Source organism: Blennius ocellaris, assembly GCF_963422515.1.
Source record: "Blennius ocellaris genome assembly, chromosome: 3".
NCBI lineage: Eukaryota > Metazoa > Chordata > Actinopteri > Blenniiformes > Blenniidae > Blennius > Blennius ocellaris.
The window spans coordinates 15,589,187-15,610,151 of record NC_137652.1 but is presented as its reverse complement, the minus strand read 5'-3'; the positions used below and the strand labels follow the sequence as shown (position 1 = coordinate 15,610,151).

General features: G+C 40.0%; 2 protein-coding genes across 2 annotated transcripts; both read left to right on the top strand.

The window, feature by feature from the left end:
* Nucleotides 1-294: 294 nt before the first annotated feature.
* On the top strand, nucleotides 295-15,289 carry gga3a (golgi associated, gamma adaptin ear containing, ARF binding protein 3a; the record flags this gene model as incomplete). The annotated part of the gene is made up of 17 exons (XM_080519514.1): nucleotides 295-331; nucleotides 2,854-2,938; nucleotides 3,089-3,164; nucleotides 3,259-3,357; nucleotides 3,572-3,695; nucleotides 4,117-4,220; nucleotides 5,830-5,910; nucleotides 6,230-6,367; nucleotides 7,440-7,521; nucleotides 7,630-7,755; nucleotides 9,093-9,299; nucleotides 9,402-9,451; nucleotides 9,530-9,906; nucleotides 11,756-11,955; nucleotides 13,290-13,459; nucleotides 13,651-13,761; nucleotides 13,966-15,289. The coding sequence occupies 17 exons, from the start codon at nucleotides 295-297 to the stop codon at nucleotides 14,074-14,076; spliced, it is 2,178 nt and encodes a 725-aa protein (XP_080375640.1). The 3' UTR covers nucleotides 14,077-15,289.
* Nucleotides 15,290-17,564: 2,275 nt separating this feature from the next.
* sumo2a (small ubiquitin like modifier 2a) lies at nucleotides 17,565-20,726 on the top strand. Its single transcript, XM_080518407.1, has 4 exons — nucleotides 17,565-17,668; nucleotides 18,547-18,678; nucleotides 19,431-19,502; nucleotides 20,238-20,726. The coding sequence occupies exons 1-4, from the start codon at nucleotides 17,648-17,650 to the stop codon at nucleotides 20,301-20,303; spliced, it is 291 nt and encodes a 96-aa protein (XP_080374533.1). The 5' UTR covers nucleotides 17,565-17,647; the 3' UTR covers nucleotides 20,304-20,726.
* The last annotated feature ends 239 nt before the right edge of the window (nucleotides 20,727-20,965 follow it).

The following is a 20,965-nucleotide window of genomic DNA, read 5'->3' as shown; positions in this document are numbered from 1 at the left end:
ATGAATAGTATTCTATATTGTGTACCTGATATTACTTCACATTGTGTATGGTTTGTCTTATATTATGCACACTTTTTATTTCTTTGTGCAAAGGTAATTTCACAACATCAGTAATTTTCTCACCATGCTCTACTGTCGTTTTCGTTGTTTTCAGTTACTTTGTTACACATAATAGAGGAAATGCAAAGTTTTACGCAAACACACAGAGGACGACAGCGGATCTCTGAATTCCCATTTGTCCTGAGGCACGTGAATGCAGCAGGAGTCACGCGCTGTTTGCCTCAGAATACAAACATGGCGGATGATGGAGAGTCGCTGGAGTCTTGGCTCAGTAAGTACTCGAATAAACTCTGATCACGCACAGTTTTCTCACCTCGACGCTGTGTGAGCATGTGCTGCGTTACCGTGAATGTCCAGAACAATATCGAGACACTGTGACACAACTGTGCAAAATGACAGTTCTTTAGTCTGTGTGATGTCAGGAACAGGCTAACGAGAGTCAGGCTGCTGAAAGCGGCTGCAAGTCGATCAAATAACTCCCTACAGGGTTTCTGGCTTCAAGTCTGTAAATCCAAAAATGAGGAAGGGATTATTTTAATCTCGTATAGAACCTACATGATCGGCGTGTTCAAGTTGGAAAAACACCTTCGGGGGTTTTCAAAGTTCAAACAGCTTCTGAAACGACAACAACAAAGTGGATGAGTGAGCCGCCTGCAGGGTTTTTAACAGGGAATTTATTTAACGAGATTGAAATGTTGGATAAAAGAGCAACGGATTGTTTGTTCGCAGATGGGCAAGGGTAAATCCAAGCAGTTTTCATCAACAATCTTAAGTCCTCTTTAAGTATTACCAGAAATTGCCATAACTTAGAAAGGAAAAGGAAAAGTACTGATTGACATATTACCTTTACTTCAAAAAATGAAGTTTCTCTCAACTTTAGTCGTTTTTCTGGATCTCCCATTACAACAGTGTTGATATAATTCAATTAACATTATAATTTAATTGAAAAACAATTAAAGAAACTCGGAAAACTCGGAAAACATACATAAGCGATAATAGAGTGCTTATGAAACAAGTTGCACACACCCTCTCCCTGTAGAGATTGCCAAAACATTACAGTGAAGCCTAACACTAACCAAAACTGACATAGACGTTGACAGTTTCTCTGAACTGCTTCAGGTGCTAGTTTCCTTGTGCAAATCCAGTTTTGAATACAGGGTTGTCAAACAGCGGTCCTTCAGGACCGGCGTTCTGTTTCAGATGTCTGGACGTCACCACGTCTTAAATCCATTGATCATATCATCATCATGCTTGTAATATTGCGAATAACATGCCCTTCATTACACTCAAGTGTGTTGCAACTGGGAGAGTTCTAAAACCTGCAGGACACCGGTCCTCCAGAACTGCATTTTGACACGTGTCTTAGAGCCATCAAGGCCCTTTGGAACCATCCAGAGGTTCCCTGACCCCAGGTTGGGAATCATTAGGTTAAGCGCTCGAGACAGCAGAGCTTGGAACAACTAAAAGCAAAAACAAGAACTAATAAATAACATAGTGATGTGAGATCATGTGACCATAGATCACAAAGCAGAAACTTTTAGATTCATATACAACAGAAATACTTGGGAGAGTGAAAAGAGGTAATTGCAGTGCAATTAATTAGCACCCCTGAGTGTCATCTGCCTGTCACCAGAGTGTTTCTACAGGTACTGGGGTGTTTTAAATGCTTGTTGTTACAAACTTCCTTCTAAATGTGTTTTTACTGATCACTTTTTTTTTTGTACCCTGCAAGATTTCTGCGTGCTACCAGGAACCGTGGGGCACTGTGTTCTCTACCCTGGGTCTAAGCCTTGATGGCAAATTTTAGTTTCACAATGAATAAGTATTGCAGCTGCTATTTTAATGTAAATTACTGATAAGCTTTAAATTGACCTCACTGAATTAAAATGAATGCCTTTGGTCACTCCCATCTTAAAAAAAAACCTCAAACTTTTACGATACTTATGTTTAAGCAACAATTGAAACTGTATAATTGGTTACGTGTGATCAATTTTATTCCCGACATTACAATTTCTGGAAATGATTTTGCTGGCCACAAAGAAGGCAGATGGGGCCATCATGTGGCTCAGAGTCCAACAGTTTCCCATCTGTGCTCTAATTGTATTAAAAGCATAACTCAGAAAATGGCTCACATTGACCTGAGCTTGCCCATACTCCAAGAATTGTCAAATATGAAGCTTTAAGAAATAGAGACAGTTTGAGACTACTGTATTATAATTGGATCTTACTTTTTACTTTTTTTGTTCTCGTTGACATTGTATTGTTTTCCTCCAAATTAACAAGAATCCCTCGTCGCCTGTCAAATTGAATGAGTGTGGAGAGCATCGTGGTCTCAAGAATTATTTAGGTTTAGTCTTGAAACAAAACTCACCCTGTTTTTGAGAGAACAAGGTACCTCACTACTTCGAGATTTCAAAATGCACGATAGAATGCTGAGTGTCGTTTGGTAGTCTCTGTTCGCATCCAGTAAGCACTGAGGCAGAGAAGAAAAAAACGCAATCCAGGAGTCCAGAGGTGAGCAGAACTAACAGAAACCTGATGGTACCAGATAAGTTGTCTCTATTGTTGGCAATTTCCTGGCACATTACTATAATTTTTCTCAGCAAATTGGTTGTAATATCCATGTCTCCATTTACAAGCGTTGACTATTGGTCTCTTCCTGTCATTTCTCACACATTAACGTCAAGCACTGGTCACAAAAGCATAAAGTACAGGGAGTCAAGCGAAGCAGTTATTTTGTCAGCGGATGTGGATGTGATTGCGACACTTGGTATTCCAATCTTCTTTTTTCAGACAAGGCCACCAACCCATCCAACAGGCAGGAGGACTGGGAGTACATCATGGGATTCTGTGATCAAGTCAATAAAGAGCTAGAAGGGTATGGCCACATTCATTCAGTGAAGATCGTGTTTCCCATACCGTCGAATCACACACGTTTAATTACGTCACTCATGCCCTTGTGGTAAACACACAGAGTTGGGCATTGCTTGTGTCATAGCATTGTTTAATCCTGTGTTATATTCTATAGCCCACAAATATCCGTCAGATTATTGGCATACAAGATTCAGTCCCCTCAGGAATGGGAGGCGATGCAAGCATTAACGGTTTGTAGTATAATCATTGTTTATTTCTCTATGTATTTCAGCATAACCCAGCACAGCTTAAAGTTATACATTTCCTGTGGTTTTGCTTTTTCAGGTCCTGGAGGCATGCATGAAAAACTGTGGGCAAAGGTTTCACAACGAAGTTGGAAAGTTTAAATTTTTAAACGAGTTAATTAAAGTGGTTTCACCCAAAGTAAGTTCGTTTTGAAAACCCTGTTTCGTTGCTCACATAGATCTTTTGTGTGATTTAAAGTTGTGTGTGTGTGTGTGTGTGTGTGTGTGTGTGTGTGTGTGTGTGTGTGTGTGTGTGTGTGTGTGTGTGTGTGTGTGTGTGTGTGTGTGTGTGTGTGTGTGTGTGTGTGTGTGTGTGTGTGTGTGTGTGTGTGTGTGTGTGTTTTATCTTTTAGTACTTGGGAGACAACATATCAGAAAAGGTCAAGAAAAAAGTGATTGAGATGCTCTTCTGCTGGACAGTGTCTCTACCTGATGAAACAAAAATCAGTGAAGCTTATCAGATGCTGAAGACACAAGGTGAGACCAACAAGCGGCTCCACATGAGATTTCATGACACTCTTAACTGGGAGGATAAGCTGCTCAGGTGACTCATTAACCAACATCCCCAAGTCAATTTTAACCACATTTTGACCTCGCTTCACTGTTAAAACGCTGTAATTCCCCGACAAAATTGATGATTAAATACGAGCTTTCATAATAATTAATGGCCTTAAGTAAGATGTATCAATGTCTGAGCCGCTCAATTACTATTCGAATGTTCAGTTTGTGAGGAGAAGAACATTTCTGTCGCTCTCACAATGTTCAAAGTCGCCCACTTCTGTCACGCAGCTTACAGACAATGTGATGTTGTACTTTTTCAAAGAAACGCTGTCACTTTGAATTCTCAAAGCTGTTATTATCAAAGCACTGTAGCAACCTGCTGTCATTTCTGTTCAAGGTATTATTTCAGTTGACCCAGAAATATCTCTGGATGTCACATTACTACCATCTCCTTCTGTAAGACCAAAGAATCCTGTGTTTGATGACGAGCGTAAAAGCAAGGTAAGAGGAGTTATTTTGGGGAATGACTTTGTGAACAGCACCGCTTGCCCGCTGCACGTAATGCTTTTTCCCTTGTCTTTGTTAGAGATATGTGGTTTACAGTTTTGTTTTGAGTCGTTGTTCAGTGTAGAACTCAGTTGGTGAAGAGGAGATCTACCTGAATGTCCTGTGAGGCGATGTTTTATTTGGAACACTTCAAACTGGATGATGTGTGTTTCAGATTTGATTGACAATTTTGCATAAATAAAGCCGTCAGTGTCGAGAAGACGCACCTCGAAGAGGCTTATGCATTTCTATCAATCCATCTCCTGTACCACTTTATACAATTCAGGGTCACAGGTGTGGGCTGAGGCTGAGTACACCCAGGACTGGTCACCAATCCACCACAGGGCATACACACGTATTCACATTCACAATTTACTCGTGTATTAGCATGTTTTATTGACTGTTGGTAAGAGACTGAGGTACCCAGACAGAACCAACATCATCTCTATGAAGCAAGAGTGCTAACCACTACACCACTGTGGAGCGTTGCATTTTCTAATGGTTGCAGAATTCAATGTCCAAAGTCAATGGAGATAATTGATGTGAAAACACACCAGTCCTGTTATTCAGCACAGATAAGATGTTTGGGCTTGGGCAACACGACGAACCGTCTATAAAATAAAAAAAAAAAAAGATAAAGCTGAAGTGGAACTGGACCCTGCAACATGACAATGACACCAAAACATACCAGTAAATCCACCAGGGACTCGCTGGAAGCTAAGAAATAGAAAGTCCTGGAATGGTCTAATCAAAGCCCAGGTCTTAATCCAATTGAGATTCTGTGGGGTGACTGGAAACTGGCTGTAAATGTATAAACACCTCACAGCTGAAGGAATTTTGCATTGAGGAGTAAACACTCTTCAGACCGATGTCAGGCACTGATAGATGACTACAAGAAGCATCTCACTGAAGTTATTTCAGCCACCGAGGGGACACTAGCTCTTAGTGGGTAGGGTGCCATAAGTATTATATTCAATTCCAAATGTTTTTTATGTATATTGCCAGAATTGTTCAGTCTTAATATATGTATCAAATGTTCATAAAACCAAATATGTAAAAAGGAAAGACTAGGAAGAGGGTGAATGAATCACACAAAACAAATCTTCATTTTTGTTTGGCATGGGGAGCAAACATGAGTGACCCAGATCCCATCAATCAATGTGTTGCTGCAAATCCAGAGCAGTGGAGCTGTGTTAACTTTGAGTTTCCTGAAGAAGCTGTGTAATAATTACTTATTTGTGTCTGTCATTCTGGCAGCATTATAAGCGATAGTACTGTTGGGATTCATGGTTGCATAGCGACCAGATAAACAAGACGCCTGTCACGTGCATGGTTTTGGGGGGGTGGGGGGGACCCACGGAGCTGCCCAGTTCCACTGATGCAAAGACTCACGTCCCAAGTATCCCCCCCAAAAAAAAGAAAAGGGAAGAAGTAGTCCAAGCTGTGTGGGCTGCTGATGATTTGATAGACATTTTTTTTCAAAGTCTAGGAGCTGTACTGTGGCTACTCTCTAATGTGCTCTATAGGAAACATTATCTCTAATGGATTTCTCATATTTCTGCAGAAATTAGCAGAGCTGCTCAAAAGCAAAAAGCCAGAAGATCTGCAGGAGGCTAATAAACTCATCAAAAGCATGGTCAAGGAGGTGGGTTGCTTTGACATTATTGGCTAGATGGATCCGTAATTAACTTATTGAGACCTCGGGTAACATTTACATGTGTTCTCAATGTTTTTTACAAAATGGCTTCACCCCATAGCGCCACATGTGACGCGTTTTCCCCTTCATCTGCATGTTTTCCGGCGGATCACAGTGCATTTCATTTGCCGTAAACCTTTCAAACAATGGCAAAAGTCACACGCAGCAAATTACCAATAATCTAAACTAATTTTCAGTAATGGGAGGAACCAGCATATTCCTCTGTATCGCTTTAATGTCATGTATTAATTAATTTTTTTTGTGTCAGGATGAGGTGAGAGCACAGAAAGCAACCAAACAAAAGTCCACACTGGAGGCAGCCAACAACAGTGTCAAACTCCTTAATGAGATGCTTACTCACTTCAGCCCCGAGGATTCCACCAACGGAGACAAGGAGCTCATTAGGGTTTGTTCTCTGACCTTTTACAAATACACTTCTTCATTTTCCAATACCTCACTAGAAGGTTCTTTCAAAAGGCTACCAGTATAACTCCAGAGTTGTCATCTAATTGTGTTTATTTCCACCTTGAAGGATGCAATTAAAAGAAACTTGATGCAAGGCAACCCTGTACTTTATTAACCATCAGTTGCCAAAATCATCAAAATAACTTATTTCCAGGATGAGATGAGAATTATGTGCAAACGGCCAAAAGGCATTTATGTGAGAAAAGGAAATGCTGGCTTGAATCAAATTCAGTTGTTCATTTTACGAAGTTACATTCACAAGCTTGTTATTCTTAGAATTTAAAAAGAATAAATCAACAAGCATACTGTGGAGGAGAAGGAAACAAATTAACAGGCTTCTTGTTCTGCATTTGTTGAAATTAGTGGTTAGAAATAGAGAAAATGTCAACAAACAGAGAGCAACAAACAAGTAAACTTCCAGTTCCTCAGTCAAAGGCCTAGTGGGAAAATATATAGAGACAGATGGACAAAGTTGACATTTAAATGAACAGTTTTATATCTGCATTAGTCTGCATAAGTCATGATTCATTTTTCCTTGCAGTAGCTTCCTCTTTAAGTGTGTGAGATTTGACTACAGATTCAGTCATTAAGCTTATTGAAAAGTCAGAAGCATAGAAGCCTTGGCCGTATTCTAAACATTGCGACTGGGCCATCAGGCTACACGAGTGAGCTTGGTTGGGTGTCCAACTTTGTGTCCTTGTTTGAACTATTATTTCATTGTTCCTTTGAGGTTCTTGCTGCATCCGATGGGACTGTTTAGTGAATCACAATTTCTTATTGTAGTTTTAATTGATTATTACCAAAACCCTGGCCATTGATTTTACATTTGGTCTCTTTTTATTTAATTGTACCTCATTATTTTCCATATGTAAATCATCCCTTATAACTCTGTGTGTTGTCACTAAGGAATATGAAATTCCTGTCTGACGTCTTGAGATAGATTGTTCGATTTGTCACACAGGAAATCCAAGTCATGATTTTTCAATGATCTTTGAATACATTTCTCTTTCCAGGAGTTGTATGGCGACTGTGACAAACTGAGACAAACCATTTCTCAGCTCGCTACAGAGACCGAGGATAACAACAGCGGCTTAGGTAAAACCCCACAACAACAGCAGCATACTGCATCCATGTGAATACTAACATTTGTCTCACAGGGTTCTTCATTTTTCCTCATCTAAATTTCTAAAATGGACTTTTCAGGGGACATCTTGCAGGCTAGTGATGACCTCTCGCATGTCATTAACTCCTATAAGAAGATCGTCGAAGGCATCGAAATCAATGGCAAGACTGAGGAAGCACAACAAAGACCATCATCAGTCAAACAAGGTATATGCTTCTATAATAGTTCTACATTTTATCAAATAAAAGGAGTAAGAATAAAGATTATTTACGCCATATACTGTATAAATGATGTATACAGAAAAAATATGAAAAATAAATGTGCAGAGGACAATGAGCATTAAAGTGACTCTAAAAATGAAAAGTAAAGACAATTGTGCTTGGGAAATTATTGTGTCGTAGCTACACTTTATGGCAATGAGTCTTATTCAGTAGAAAAGATTGTTCCCCTTGTCCCCTTTTAAATAGACAAAAAAATGAAATCACAATTTTCCTAATCTTCTCTGCTATTGCCAAATAGCTTTTCTTTGCTGGTGACTGTTGTTTGGGGATGTTTGCGAGATTGAATTATTAAATTCTGACAAAACAAGACATATTGACATTTTCAGAATTTAGTGACTCAACAGGATCCTCCTCATGGTGTTCACCAGCCTGGTCACATATGTACTGTTTTGAGATGGCTTTCCATTCTCCATTCTGTCTGCCCCAAATTAAGATGGTGGTCTCTGTGGGGGTGAGCCGCTTGGATTATAGAGTTTGTTCCCAGATGTTCCGAGATATTACTCTGCATTGAGAGGTGCCAGTCAGATACCCAATTGTCTGCCTGGGCTTCCACAAGCTCAAAACAAGCCAAATACTGCTGCTCATCCTACAAACGGATGTTTCTTACAAATGAAGGACCACTTAAAAGGAAAATAAACAGGCTTTACAGAGATATATTGCAAAGGGTTGTTCCAAGAAAGAAAATACTCAACCAAACACTTGTTTGTTTACTTTGTGGACATGGTTTAAAATCTGATTCTGATCTTGACCATTTAAACATGCCCACATCTCAATTCAGAATGTCATGTCATGTCCAGTTTAAAGTAAAAAGCATATAATGGCAAGGCAAAACATAATCCTAATCTCTGAGTGAATCTAGTAGACTGGCTGGAACCACCATATGTAAAGCTCTGCTTGGTAGATGTTTGAAAACCAGTTGTAGTATTGTCTATGCATGTACATGTCAATAAGAACGGGCACATCTGACTCTAAATGTGAATGTCAGTGAAAAGAATTTGTGGTTTGGTTTCTTTTAAACACATAATATTCAAAGTATATTTTTGGCCTGACACATATAGCTTCCTGTTCACGGAAGAAACGGGAAGTTAATTTGATACTGCATTTTTTTTTTTTTTTTTTTTTTTTTTATGACGTACGAGCTAAAATTCTAAAGAACAAACAGGCTTGACACATTTCAGTGACATATTTCATATGCACTATCTGGAAGTTAGAAATCTGAATTTCTAATGCTGATATCTTGCTCTATCTAAAACTTGACTCAGGTCACTCGAACGATTCTGAGATTCTGATTGACCTGGTGGGTCTGGACATGCGGAGCCCCTCTCCACCAGAGCCGCCACTCCCACTGCCCGCTCTGTCTTTCTCCGATGAGCTGCTGTGCGGCCCCGCCGTCACCGACGCCCAGTCACAGGGTGCCGGCGCACACTCCACCGCACTCTCGTTGCTGGATGAAGAGCTGCTCTGTTTCGGTAACATTCTCTCACCGTCTGTTCATAAGCTCTCATTTCAGGTTATTTCTTCCAATTAGCATTTAGATGTGATGTGTTTTGACACATTGTGTGTGTTTCCAGGCCTCAGTGATTCTGCCCCTGTTCAGAGTAATCATTTGTCCTCTCTACAGGTATTTAATCTAATATCTTCAGATTGGACTTTTTCCAACTGTTATTTTTAATAACTGTGTTCTTCCAACGCTTCACAGGATTCCAATCATGATTTTGATGTTTTTGGCCCCACGTTGGCTGCGGTCCCTTCTTCATCCTTTCTCTCTACAATGGGAACCTCAGTTAACCCTGCCCAAACTTCTACAACTGCCTCTGTCTTAAACCTCTCTGGCCTTGTCTTCCCGACACCCTCCACATCAGTCATATTGCCTCAAAGCGTCCGTTCAATTATGACCACCACCGTGGCCCCAGCTGCTCTTCCTCAGTCTTCGAAGATGACTCTGCCTCCTACCTCCGTCACTTCTGCCGCTTCACAGCAGGTCCCTTCCCCATCTGGACTTTTCCACCTATCATCAGCTTCTCTCAGTCACAACCTGCACGACCTCACCTTACTGGATCTGGGCAATATGAATAAGTAAGTAACGTGCAGTGAGGTGTAATTCATTGTAGCTTTTAGTCTTACAACTCTTTTTTCATACAAGTTCATTTAAATGTAATTGTTTGTCTCAGAATTTCAAACTCAGAAGCAATATTGGAAGTATCCGTTCACATTTGCACCATTCGTTTTGTTCCCTTGTGAATGTCGAGGTTCTGTGATTTCACTTTGCTCTTTCAATCGTAAGGGATGTCAAGGGTCACAGATCATGAAGAGGATGACATCAGCTAAACAGCGTCTTAAGAAAAGCTGACATTGAAAGGAGAAATGCATGCTACAGTCTATGCTTAAAAGTGCAAAAACTGCTGGAGCATGTTGAAGTAGTGGTCAAGTGTTTACCTTTCACCTTGAAACTTTTATAATGGTAGGACAAGTGCTTTTACGTCACACATTGAATTAATGCATATGACTGCAATATTTGTTCGGATTTCCAAGGAGATGTAGCTTTTTTTCCCAGCCTTTCTTATCCATCATCTGTCTCATACACTGGGTTGCAGAGTTCCTTAGTACTACCAGCTGACAGTTGCTCACTCCCACAGCACTTTAGCTTCAAATGCATGTTTTGCGACTGTGGGAGAAGTACCCAAAAAAAATCACAGGGGGAGAAGAAGCAATTTCCATAAGACTGGACTAGGGATGCTCGATATTGGCTTTTCTACCGATATCCGATATTCCGATATTTTCCAACTCTTAATTTCCGATACCGATATCACTGATACCGATTTATGCTGGCTTTTTACATCAAAACTGTTAGGTAACAACAACATAAAATATCTCCTACTGTGGAATTAACACATTATGCCTAATTTTATTGTGATGCCCCACTGGGTGCATATGTGAATCAAACATGGCTTTCCAAATGTACACACTGAGAAAAATAAGAGAACAACAACTTAAATTATGGAAAAAAGTGCCATATTTATTTAATGTTAGAGAGAAACCTCAACAACAAACTCAACAACACCACAGACAATATTAAAAAAAAAAGGAAGAGGCATATCTTCAGTCCATTAGTTGTAAACAGTCAATGAATGAATAACTGTCCATAACTTGTCAAATAATATACTCAAAGCTCAATCTCTTTTAAGAGTAACAAAATAGTGTAAATATAAACAAGAAAGGCACAGAAATGCTCACAAAATTAAAACAGCCCTGCTTTAAAGTGCAACAAAAACAAAGACTGAAGTTGACTCGTCCATATAACTGGTCTATTTCTTTTTCCCCATGTCCTCATGTGTAAGAGGTAGATTTGTCTGTATGAATACAAGCATCTCAGCATTGTCGCAATGTCTGCGATTTCTCTTCTCATCAATGATGTGGGCACCAGTGCTGAACAGTGGTTCACTGTCCACACTGGTGCAGGGTGCAGTCAGGTACTTGCACCAGCAGGGAAGAGGGCCTGGTTGAGCCTCCAGTACTCCATGGACATTTCGTTCACCGGGCTTCTCCTTCTTAGCCACGAGTCTAGCGTGTTGTATTTGTTGTTGTTAAACGTCATCAAGCGCGCGCCCGTAAATGTCCCATGCTGCATTCATGCAGACTCGGAAATTCCAATATCGGTTGTAAAAATCCGATACCGATATTTCCAAATATTACATTTTTAAGTCAATATCGGCATCCCTAGACATCCCTAGACTGGACTCTTACTGAGGACATTCTGAGGACATATTGAGTGCTCGACACTACACCACCATGCTGGCTGTAGTTTAAGCAGTATTCAGTTTTCAGCCCTCACTCAGCCACTATATCCATAATGTTCAAAGTGTTTCATTAAGTTGTGCAGCTTGCTACTTCAGAATTCAGATCTTTTCTGCTATTCTGCCCTCAGTCCAGGGGCTGGAGTCACCTCGCTGGCTGCAGGAGGAACTCAAGGATGGTCCACTGCTCCGCTGAACACAACCCAGGCAGATGACTGTCCTATATTGCGATCCCTGTCCCCCGTCTTCCCACTGAACCAGGCCGGTGCAGCCAAGGAGCAGGAGTTCTCATTAGCTAATGTGTTTGTCCCACTGGAGGCCATCAATCCAAGTGAGTTCCATGTCGTGCGTATAATGACTTTAATTTTTCTTATAAGTCATATTCTGCATGTTTTATTGTGTTGTGTGATATAAAGAAGACAATCACACTGCCATACAGTGTCACACGAGGCATCATCTTGACTTTGTGTCCATTGTGTTTGGAGTTTTTATTAATATAAAGATGTATTAAAAAATGTAGTTGTAAAATACTCAAGATTTATAGATAGTTCATCTCTTTAATGCCTGAAATATGGGATTTCTCTATTAGGTTTGTTTGACCTCTGAAATAGTTGGCACTCGGGTACAAGTTCTGCTTTACTTGTTGATATGCTTAAATGCCACTTCTACAGCTTGGTTCTTATCTGTGCTTAACAGCTTCAAAAACTTCTGTTCAACACTAAGAATATCTTCAGATACAGTTACACAAGTGACATTTAGTAAGTCTTGCGGCGTCTTTGAGTCTGAGACTTGGCCTATTGGAGGGGATGTTTGTTAGGTAAGGTCATTGAGGTCCAGCTTGCATCTGTAGAAAAGCTGTTTAAACTTTCACCATATCTGAGGAAAGACCTGGGAACATGGAAACGCTTTTGAAAAGCAATGATGTCACCAGTAAAGGTTTCTCTAGGTTTTAAAACTCAGTTTTACTATTTCATAAAATGTGAATGCTTTTTAATGTGCACTGCATTATGCATTAGAATTTTTGGGATTCCTTTCAAATCAAAAATGTTGTATGCTAATTTTTGTGTCCACTTATACAATCAAGATTATACATTTTCAGGTTGACAGCAACAATCAGTTGCACTTTAAATCGTATTATTGTTAAATCTGACTAATTTTGCTAAGTTACTAAATATTGTAGTGTTTCTCATCCTGGGTCAATGCAGAATAGTCTCATAGTTTAAGAGTAAAGATTAATTAATGAGACGCCTCGTATTGAAGTACAATTCCTTGCCAGAAATGAGATATTAAACATATTGGAAACAATCCCGGAGGACTTTATCTCAACTTCAGTTTTCTGAAGTCCCTGGTTATTTCACCTGAACATAAGACATTGCTGCCACTTAGTGGCGTCGGTGGCAAAGTTATTGTAAGCGCATAAGGAACTTGTCACTATTACACCTGTTACAGCCGACGGCCTGCTATTATTTTTTTATCTTGGTGTGAACAACAGTAGATGTGCAGAAGGATTACTTCATGCCAAAATAATTAATATTTTCAACAATATGTTTTATTTGGGAAGACTTTGATTTACAAGTGTGGCTGTGTGTTGTGAAAGTCAGCCACTGCAGTGATAAACCATGACGGCTTTTTTTTCTCTTTTTTCCTGTACGCGCTGTGTTTTAGGTAAAGTGTGCCCTGTGACGGCCTATGACAAAAGTGGTGTTCGTGTTCTGGTGCATTTTGCGACCGACTGCCCCCCAGGCAGACCAGATGTACTGGTGATGGTGGTATCTATGCTGAACACGTCCCCGCAGCCTGTCAGGGACGTTGTTCTTCAGGCCGCTGTGCCTAAGGTGAAAAGCTGATGTGTATTATGCAAATCGCTGTTATTCCCCAAGACGCTACACAGTTTTACATATTTAGATGTTGTAATTTAGAGGGATGCTCGGGTCATAAAAATAAACCGTGGTGTATCAAATGCATTTTTAGCCAGGTTGCAGCTGCTGTTGAATTTACATGGATGTCTCCTCTGCTGCATCTCCAGACGATGAAAGTGAGACTTCAGCCTCCCACGGGAACAGAGCTGGCTCCTTTTAACCCAATACTTCCCCCCGCTGCCATCACTCAGGTCATGCTACTTGCCAATCCTCTCAAGGTAGTGCTCAGTTTGGAGCTTCTTTTTTTTGACACACATTTGTATGTGCACATATCGGGCTGAACTGCATTACCACTTCTTACAGTCTCTCATGCTTTGAAGATGTGATGATGAGCCACATCCTCAGTGCAAGAGATCTCTTTTATTTCTTGGAGCTGATAAATGCTTCAAAGCTGAAAGTGTTTGTGTGTTTATGCTTTGCAGGAAAAGGTTCGGATGAGATACAAACTGACATTCACACATGGAGAGCTGCCGCTCACAGAGGTGGGGGAGGTGAACGAGTTTCCACCTCCTGATAAATGGGGCTCTCTATAGCCTCGCCATCCTATTTGCAATGGCCACAAGACTTATTAAACTACTTAGGCTGTCAGAGGCTCGCAAAGGTCAGAAGAAGAGGCAGAATGGATGGCTTTTATAGGAATGTGGAAGTAATTATAAACTGTAATTGGCCTTGAGAAGTTTCCAATGTTTGACTGAGGTAGCCAAAGTCCATTAGCACACATGCAACTTCATTACAGCCAGTGCTAGAAGTACTCCGAGAGATGCAAGACATGATCTGAACTGGTTTATCATGGGTTTTTCGGTGAAGTTTGTTACCGCTGAGTTATTAAGTTTATGATATTGTACAATGTCGCTGTCATTTTAGCAGTCACAGTTGCTCCTGTCACCTCTAAAGCATATCGGAGTGGATTGGAGGTTATGTTACCGTCTGCCTGACGCACTTCAATAGAACAAAAAATAAGTCGAAAGGTGTCCAACAAGTGTGACTCAAGCCAGATTTCCTGCTGCTTGTGTTTAGTAGCAGTGTTGAAGCAGATGAGAGCTACTCTGTGTCTAAGCTGAAGAATCCCTTTTTGTTTACACTTAAGTCATAGCTCAGACTCTTACACTTAGAACTTTATTTGATCTTTCAGTGTTTATTGTTATGATTGTATTATTTATTCTGGCTTTGGGATGAAGGTGTCTCATCTGATAACTTATTCTATTGCAATTGAAGACCGTCTTCTCTTTGCAGGGTATATAACGAACAAATTCAGTATTGCAACAGAAGACAAATCGAGCATTAATGCTATACATGTTCGCCAATATTCAAAAGTGTCACTGTAAGTTACTTTTTTCTTTTGGCGATCGATGGATTTAAATGAGTTTCATGTCTTGTAATAACAGCCGTGTGTCGTAGGCAAAGACAAGCTTTTTTTATTTTTCCTCAGCTCTTCCAGTATGAGCAAATAAGGGCAAAGGTCATCTGTATACATTTAGTGGATATGTTCGGTAAAGAGCAGACCGCTGCAGGAAAAAAGTACAATATGTGAGGTTAGTGGAATATCACAGACACGTTCGGCCTGTTAAACAATGTGGAAAGCACACTGAAGGGTAGATCATTCTCTATGAGTAAATATTTTACTTGTGTGTAGATTTTCTGTGTTAAGCTACAAAAATATTTGCTTTGTTTCAGCCTTGATAGTGGTTGTTTCAAAGTGATTATCATGTCTTTATCCCAAAATGTAGCTTGTTTGGGGTGTGTGTGTGTGTGGGGGGGGGGGGCTTTCTGGGGGTCGTTAGTGCTATCAGGATTATATAAATATTTCTAATAAAATAATTTATTTGTCTTAGATTGTTGAGTTTTCTTTGCATATAATATAAATACAGCAGTGCCTCAGACAAAATATATTTGTGTTACATCTGTCTTTTTTTTGTTTGTTTTTTTGCTGGCAACCCATCCATCATTGATACCGTTTTAATTCTATTCAGAGTTGTAGGACACCTGCGCTGATCCAAGCTAACAATGAGTGAAGGCAGGATACATCATGCCATAGATGACGCACCATACATGAGACGATTACTAACCACTAAACAGCCATGCAGCCTCCTGAGGATCAATATAAATGTGATATGTGACATTTTGTACTAAAAGAAAGAAAATGTGTTTGCTCCATAATTTCCTTGCAACAATGCAATATTTTTTTTTACCATTGAAAAGCCTGATTATCCCTGTTTTAAATGGTGCCACATTTGTGAGTAGTAGAGCTGATCGAGTTGTGCACTCATGAAAAACTTCCACACCGAACAGCTTTTGCTTTGATTTGCCGTCGCTTCTGGAAACGAAAGTGATGACAATCAGATGTGTGACTGGCACCTCGGTGCAGAGATGTATCAAGATGAAACTCTGCATCCGACCGCAGCCAATCCCAGATCCCTGCTGTCTGGGATCAAGCTGGCCTCTAAGATTACAACACTGGCCCCCACAGAGCAGGGTTTATCAGAGGCCAACTCCAGAATTTGAGATCAGTGTGGAATGAATAGCCGGCAATCCTAACTTGAATTCCACGGAACGCCAATGGTATGAGCTCGTCAGAGCGGCTCATGTCTGTGTCACCAACACAAGCACGTACAGGTGGAGGAATGAAATGCCAACGCACAGCAGTGTGGTAGCACCGTGATGTTAGAGCTGGTTCTTATACACACCACAGATGCTCCTGTTTGCTAAAAGAATCAATTTTTAAATTGCTAATATGGCATGTTTCTTCATATTTCAACTACACGATCCATCTATTGATCAATAGCAAATAATAAAGATTTAGCCACTTTTTCATGGGCGTAACCTCCAGCTCTGTTGCTTCTCCCGCAGATGCAGGTTAACTACAAATGTGTCACCATCAGTTAGCTGCTCTTACATTCTGAAGTTAACAGCATTGAAGCTGCATATATTTGCTGCTGCAGTATTCCGCAGGCACTGTAATAATCGGAGATGTTCCAATGAAAATAAATAGATCTTTTTAAAGAAAAAAAACTTGTTTTAAATTATGGTAGGTTCCTACTACCATATCTGAAAGTCCTTCAACTCTTCTTAACATAAAAGTGTGGTTGATATGACTTCAAGTGAGAGCAGTACACCTTGACATATATCAAACAACTGCAGTCACTCTATTAATTATTCATCTTTAACTGTAAATTACCAACAGCTTGAAAGACAGGTTTGGCCACTTCCTCCAATTTAAGACAGCCTCCTGAGAACCAAGTGACAAAGACTTAACATTGCACTGTAACTTATGGCATATAGAAGAGCAAGAAAAATTATGTGAAACGTTTTCTGCATTAAATGGCAATGAAATGTCACTCGATCTAGATCGAAGTGACAGGTATAGTCCAACACACTGTGCCTAAACTCACTCAAGTACCAGGAGCAACCTGGAGCACAGTCAAAGAAATGTTCCTGGTTCAGTGTGGAGTCTGCATGTTCTCCCCAACGCAAATATGAGGTTTCTCCCACAATCCAGGCATGTTTTTTTTTCTCTCCTTAGTATAACATATTATGTGTACATTAGCAAAAAAAAAACAAGCACGTGAAGATTCAGAAACTTCTGCAATTTCTGCATCAGTTGGTTATGAAATGTGATCGATCTAAATTTTAGTCACAAGTACAAACACTTGATACTTCACCAAATTCACCCCTGTGCACCATTATGCAACTCATGTGAACATGCAAGATGTATTTTCAGGCAATGATCAAGTTTGAACAGGATGAAGATGCAAACTATTAACAGAGAGACCTCACATGCCGAGGCCGGAAAGTTTAAGTCACAGATGAGCCTCTAATGCCTGTTTTATGACAACTTTAAGTCCTCTTTAAATTGATTCAGGGGCTTCTTTACATTACACATTGACAATTCACAATTCATCCAGCGAGTTATTTAATGAGGGCTAAAATCGACGAAAAGCATGCTCCTTAAAAGAGGACCGGGTGTGAGACAGCGGCGGTCGTCTGTGTGCGCATGCACTGCAGACGAGTGCAGCGGTCGCAAAGTGGCGCACCGCACTGCACGCGCACAGCGCAGCCGCAGCAGAAAAGGCGCAGACACACAGCGGCACCGCAGCAGCAGCAGCCATGGCCGACGAAAAACCCAAGGTGAGGAGCGACGTTTCTGCTGTTGTTTTTTTTACACGGTGAGGTTTTACAGCCAGCCTGGTGATAGTAGTTACAACGCCGCGTAAAGCGGTTTGATTAGCGGCCGTGCCGCTTTCTCCGTTAACGTCAACCAGCGTTGCCGCGTTAGCTCGTGAGCTAACATGCTGGCGGTGGAAGTAGCATAATAAGCTAATGCGGCCGAGTGACAAAACAATAACTCTTCTTTTGGGGCTTTTTGTATAAATGTAATCGACACCATAAGAATGTTCCCATATGTATCGCTGCCTGGGGAGTTACGTGACAGCATAATGAGTTAACGGAATTAATGGCTAAAGTGAAAGGAAGTGCTAACTGCAACAGACCCGGCCCAGACAAAATGTACCGATAAAGATCAAATCGGAACATTAACGTGTTCACGCTTTGGCTATTTGCATTGTATCCGTCAGTACACCAAACGGAAGTGTTTCTGGGTAGGAGGTATTGTTGATGTTGTAGTAGTAGCAGCATTTTCTCTGTGGCAAGGCCTCTGGCCATCCGTGCAGGCCATTGTCCATTGGCATGCTCTATGCTAAAGCTAACATCTGAAGTTATTTCGTCTGTTTGGTCAACAAAACCTCTTGTATCCTGATAGTCTTGATCTCCATCAAGACTATCAGGCTTATTTTAACTCCTCATATGAAACCGATTTTTAAAAATAGGTTATTTGTGTACACACTGCAGTGTGTGTGTGTGTGTGTGTGTGTGTGTGTGTGTGTGTGTGTGTGTGTGTGTGTGTGTCCCTTGATGGATCATTTTTACTTGGAGGCAGAGTTTTTAGTCATTACTCATTAATACATTTCCAGATTTATTTATTTAAGAAAACTTGTTGGTCTTTTCAGGAGGGAGTCAAGACTGAGAACAACGAGCACATCAACCTGAAGGTGGCAGGACAGGATGGCTCAGTGGTCCAGTTCAAGATCAAAAGGCACACTCCTCTCAGCAAACTGATGAAAGCGTATTGTGAACGGCAGGTAAGAGAATTTGGCATAGCCATACATCTTCTACACCACTTCATCCACCAAGACGATCTCAGCTGGGGTAAACCTTGGACTACTTGCCAGTCCATCATTGGGAAAACACAGACCGTAACACACTAATAAATATAGGCAATTTAAATGTTCAAATCAATTTCTAATTCATTCAAACATGATTTTGGACTGTGGTAGGTACCACAGTACCTGGAGAAAATTTCGGGTGTTTCTGTAGCCCTAGGTCGTTCTTCTAAACACCAGGAGCACATAAGGGGTTATTACACTGGGACACAATCCTATTCACAAATTGATGTGGCATACACTGAGGTTTATTTTAGTTGAATTTAGAGAAATGTAAAATTCTGTACATGAGCTCCCCCTCGTGGTGCATCAGAGTTAAGCTTCTCCCTGAGTGTTGAAAGGCCTTGGTTCAAATCACAGCTGCAGTGGAGCGTACCCCTGTAGTAATATGTATGTCCACAGAGTTGTAGTGACTTGCAGCCAGATAGACACTCTGTTATGAAGTAAACAATGTTGAAAGAGTCTCCAGAATCACATGAAATATTTTTTGATTGCATCTTGATGAAATCCAGTTTAATCAAAGTTTCTTTTGGCAACCAAAGTGCAAAAAGCAGGTTGTTGAATACAAATGTTTATTTTGGAACAGCTGATTTTGTAATGAAAATTCTCATTGTTTTCAATCTCCTGTTGATTTCTACTTGTATTAAACGTTATATTTTGTGTTTGGACAGGGGTTGTCGATGAGACAAATACGGTTTCGCTTTGACGGTCAGCCCATCAATGAAACAGACACACCCTCACAGGTAATCCAACACCTTCTGGATGTATTTTCACCACAATAAAAGCATGTCCAACTTAATTGTTTGGGCCAGGTTTTTTAACGATTTATGCTCCTAATGCATTTGGTTAGACAGTTATAGGTTGTTTTGAAACATGAACAGTGTGCTCATAAAATATATTTAATCAGTATGACATTTCTCATTACCCTTACAATCAATCAAACTTTATTGTCATTGTACAATGACATTTCTTATGAAGTTTATATGATTATTGATATTACACGCTGTAATTATCAAAAAAGCAATAATTTGCACATAAGTTCTACTTTGACGCAAGCAGTTAAATTCAGAATTTCTCTTGCCCTTTATATTTATTTGCAAAAGACTCCCAATATAATAATCCTGGTTTGATGCATCGTCTGAATTTGTGAATTATTGTAAATGTGTGGTCTTTGCCACTATCATAGTTATTGAAAGACAAATAGTTACTGTACTTAAACTGAGTACTTCACACCAGGTATTTAAATGTGTAATTTAAATGTACACAATTTGTCTGTTTGCTTTGTACACGGCAAAGCTATTGAGCAATTACTGACCCATTCAAGCTTATCGTTCATCTTCTGTTTACAAAAGAAGTCAGTGTCTTATTAAAGTTGATTTTGACAGACAAATCTCACCCTGAGCAATACGGTTGGAAGAAATTGAAATAAGGTCTTTTCAAATGCTGTACTCTAACAAACTTTCACCTTTTTCCGGCAGCTAGAAATGGAGGATGAAGACACAATCGACGTGTTCCAACAGCAAACCGGAGGCTCTCCTCTTTAAAGACTGTTTCCTAAGAATGCCCCTACCTCCCCTATGACCCCCTCCCTACCCCCACACTGTCTTTGTTATATCCAGTCTTCAAATGATCATGAGACCAGTGTTGATACCATTCAGTGCAAAACTTTTACAAAATGCTCAAATGCAACAGCACAGTCGTAGAGGTTTATCACACTCTAGTTCATATTTTCACATGGTTCAACATCACTGTGTAGACGAGCTGCAGTTAGTCTAATGTGCTGTTGGAATGAAAAGCTTGACTTGTTTTTTTTGTTGTTGTTTTTTTCTTTTTCTTTTTTTGGGGGGTCTCCCTACACATGATTTGGTAAAAATAAATTTGTGGTCCTTTTTTTTTTTTTTTTTTTTCTTCTTCATACCTCGGTCATTGGGGTTTGATTCCAATAGAATTATGTCATTGTTGAGTAAGCCTGTGTTTTAAATTCACTGACATCTGTTATTAAAATGTATTATTGGAATAAATTGATTTTTTTTTAATTTGTCTCCAATTGTTTTGTTTAACCATTAATTAAATTGTAGTCTTTTGTTATATGAAGGATCAATAGATACACATTTACGCTCCTGCAGACTGGTTAAAGTTTTTGAACTGTGGGAAGGATATAGCCATAGCTTCATAACATGTTAACTTTTTTTTAACCTCTCATTAA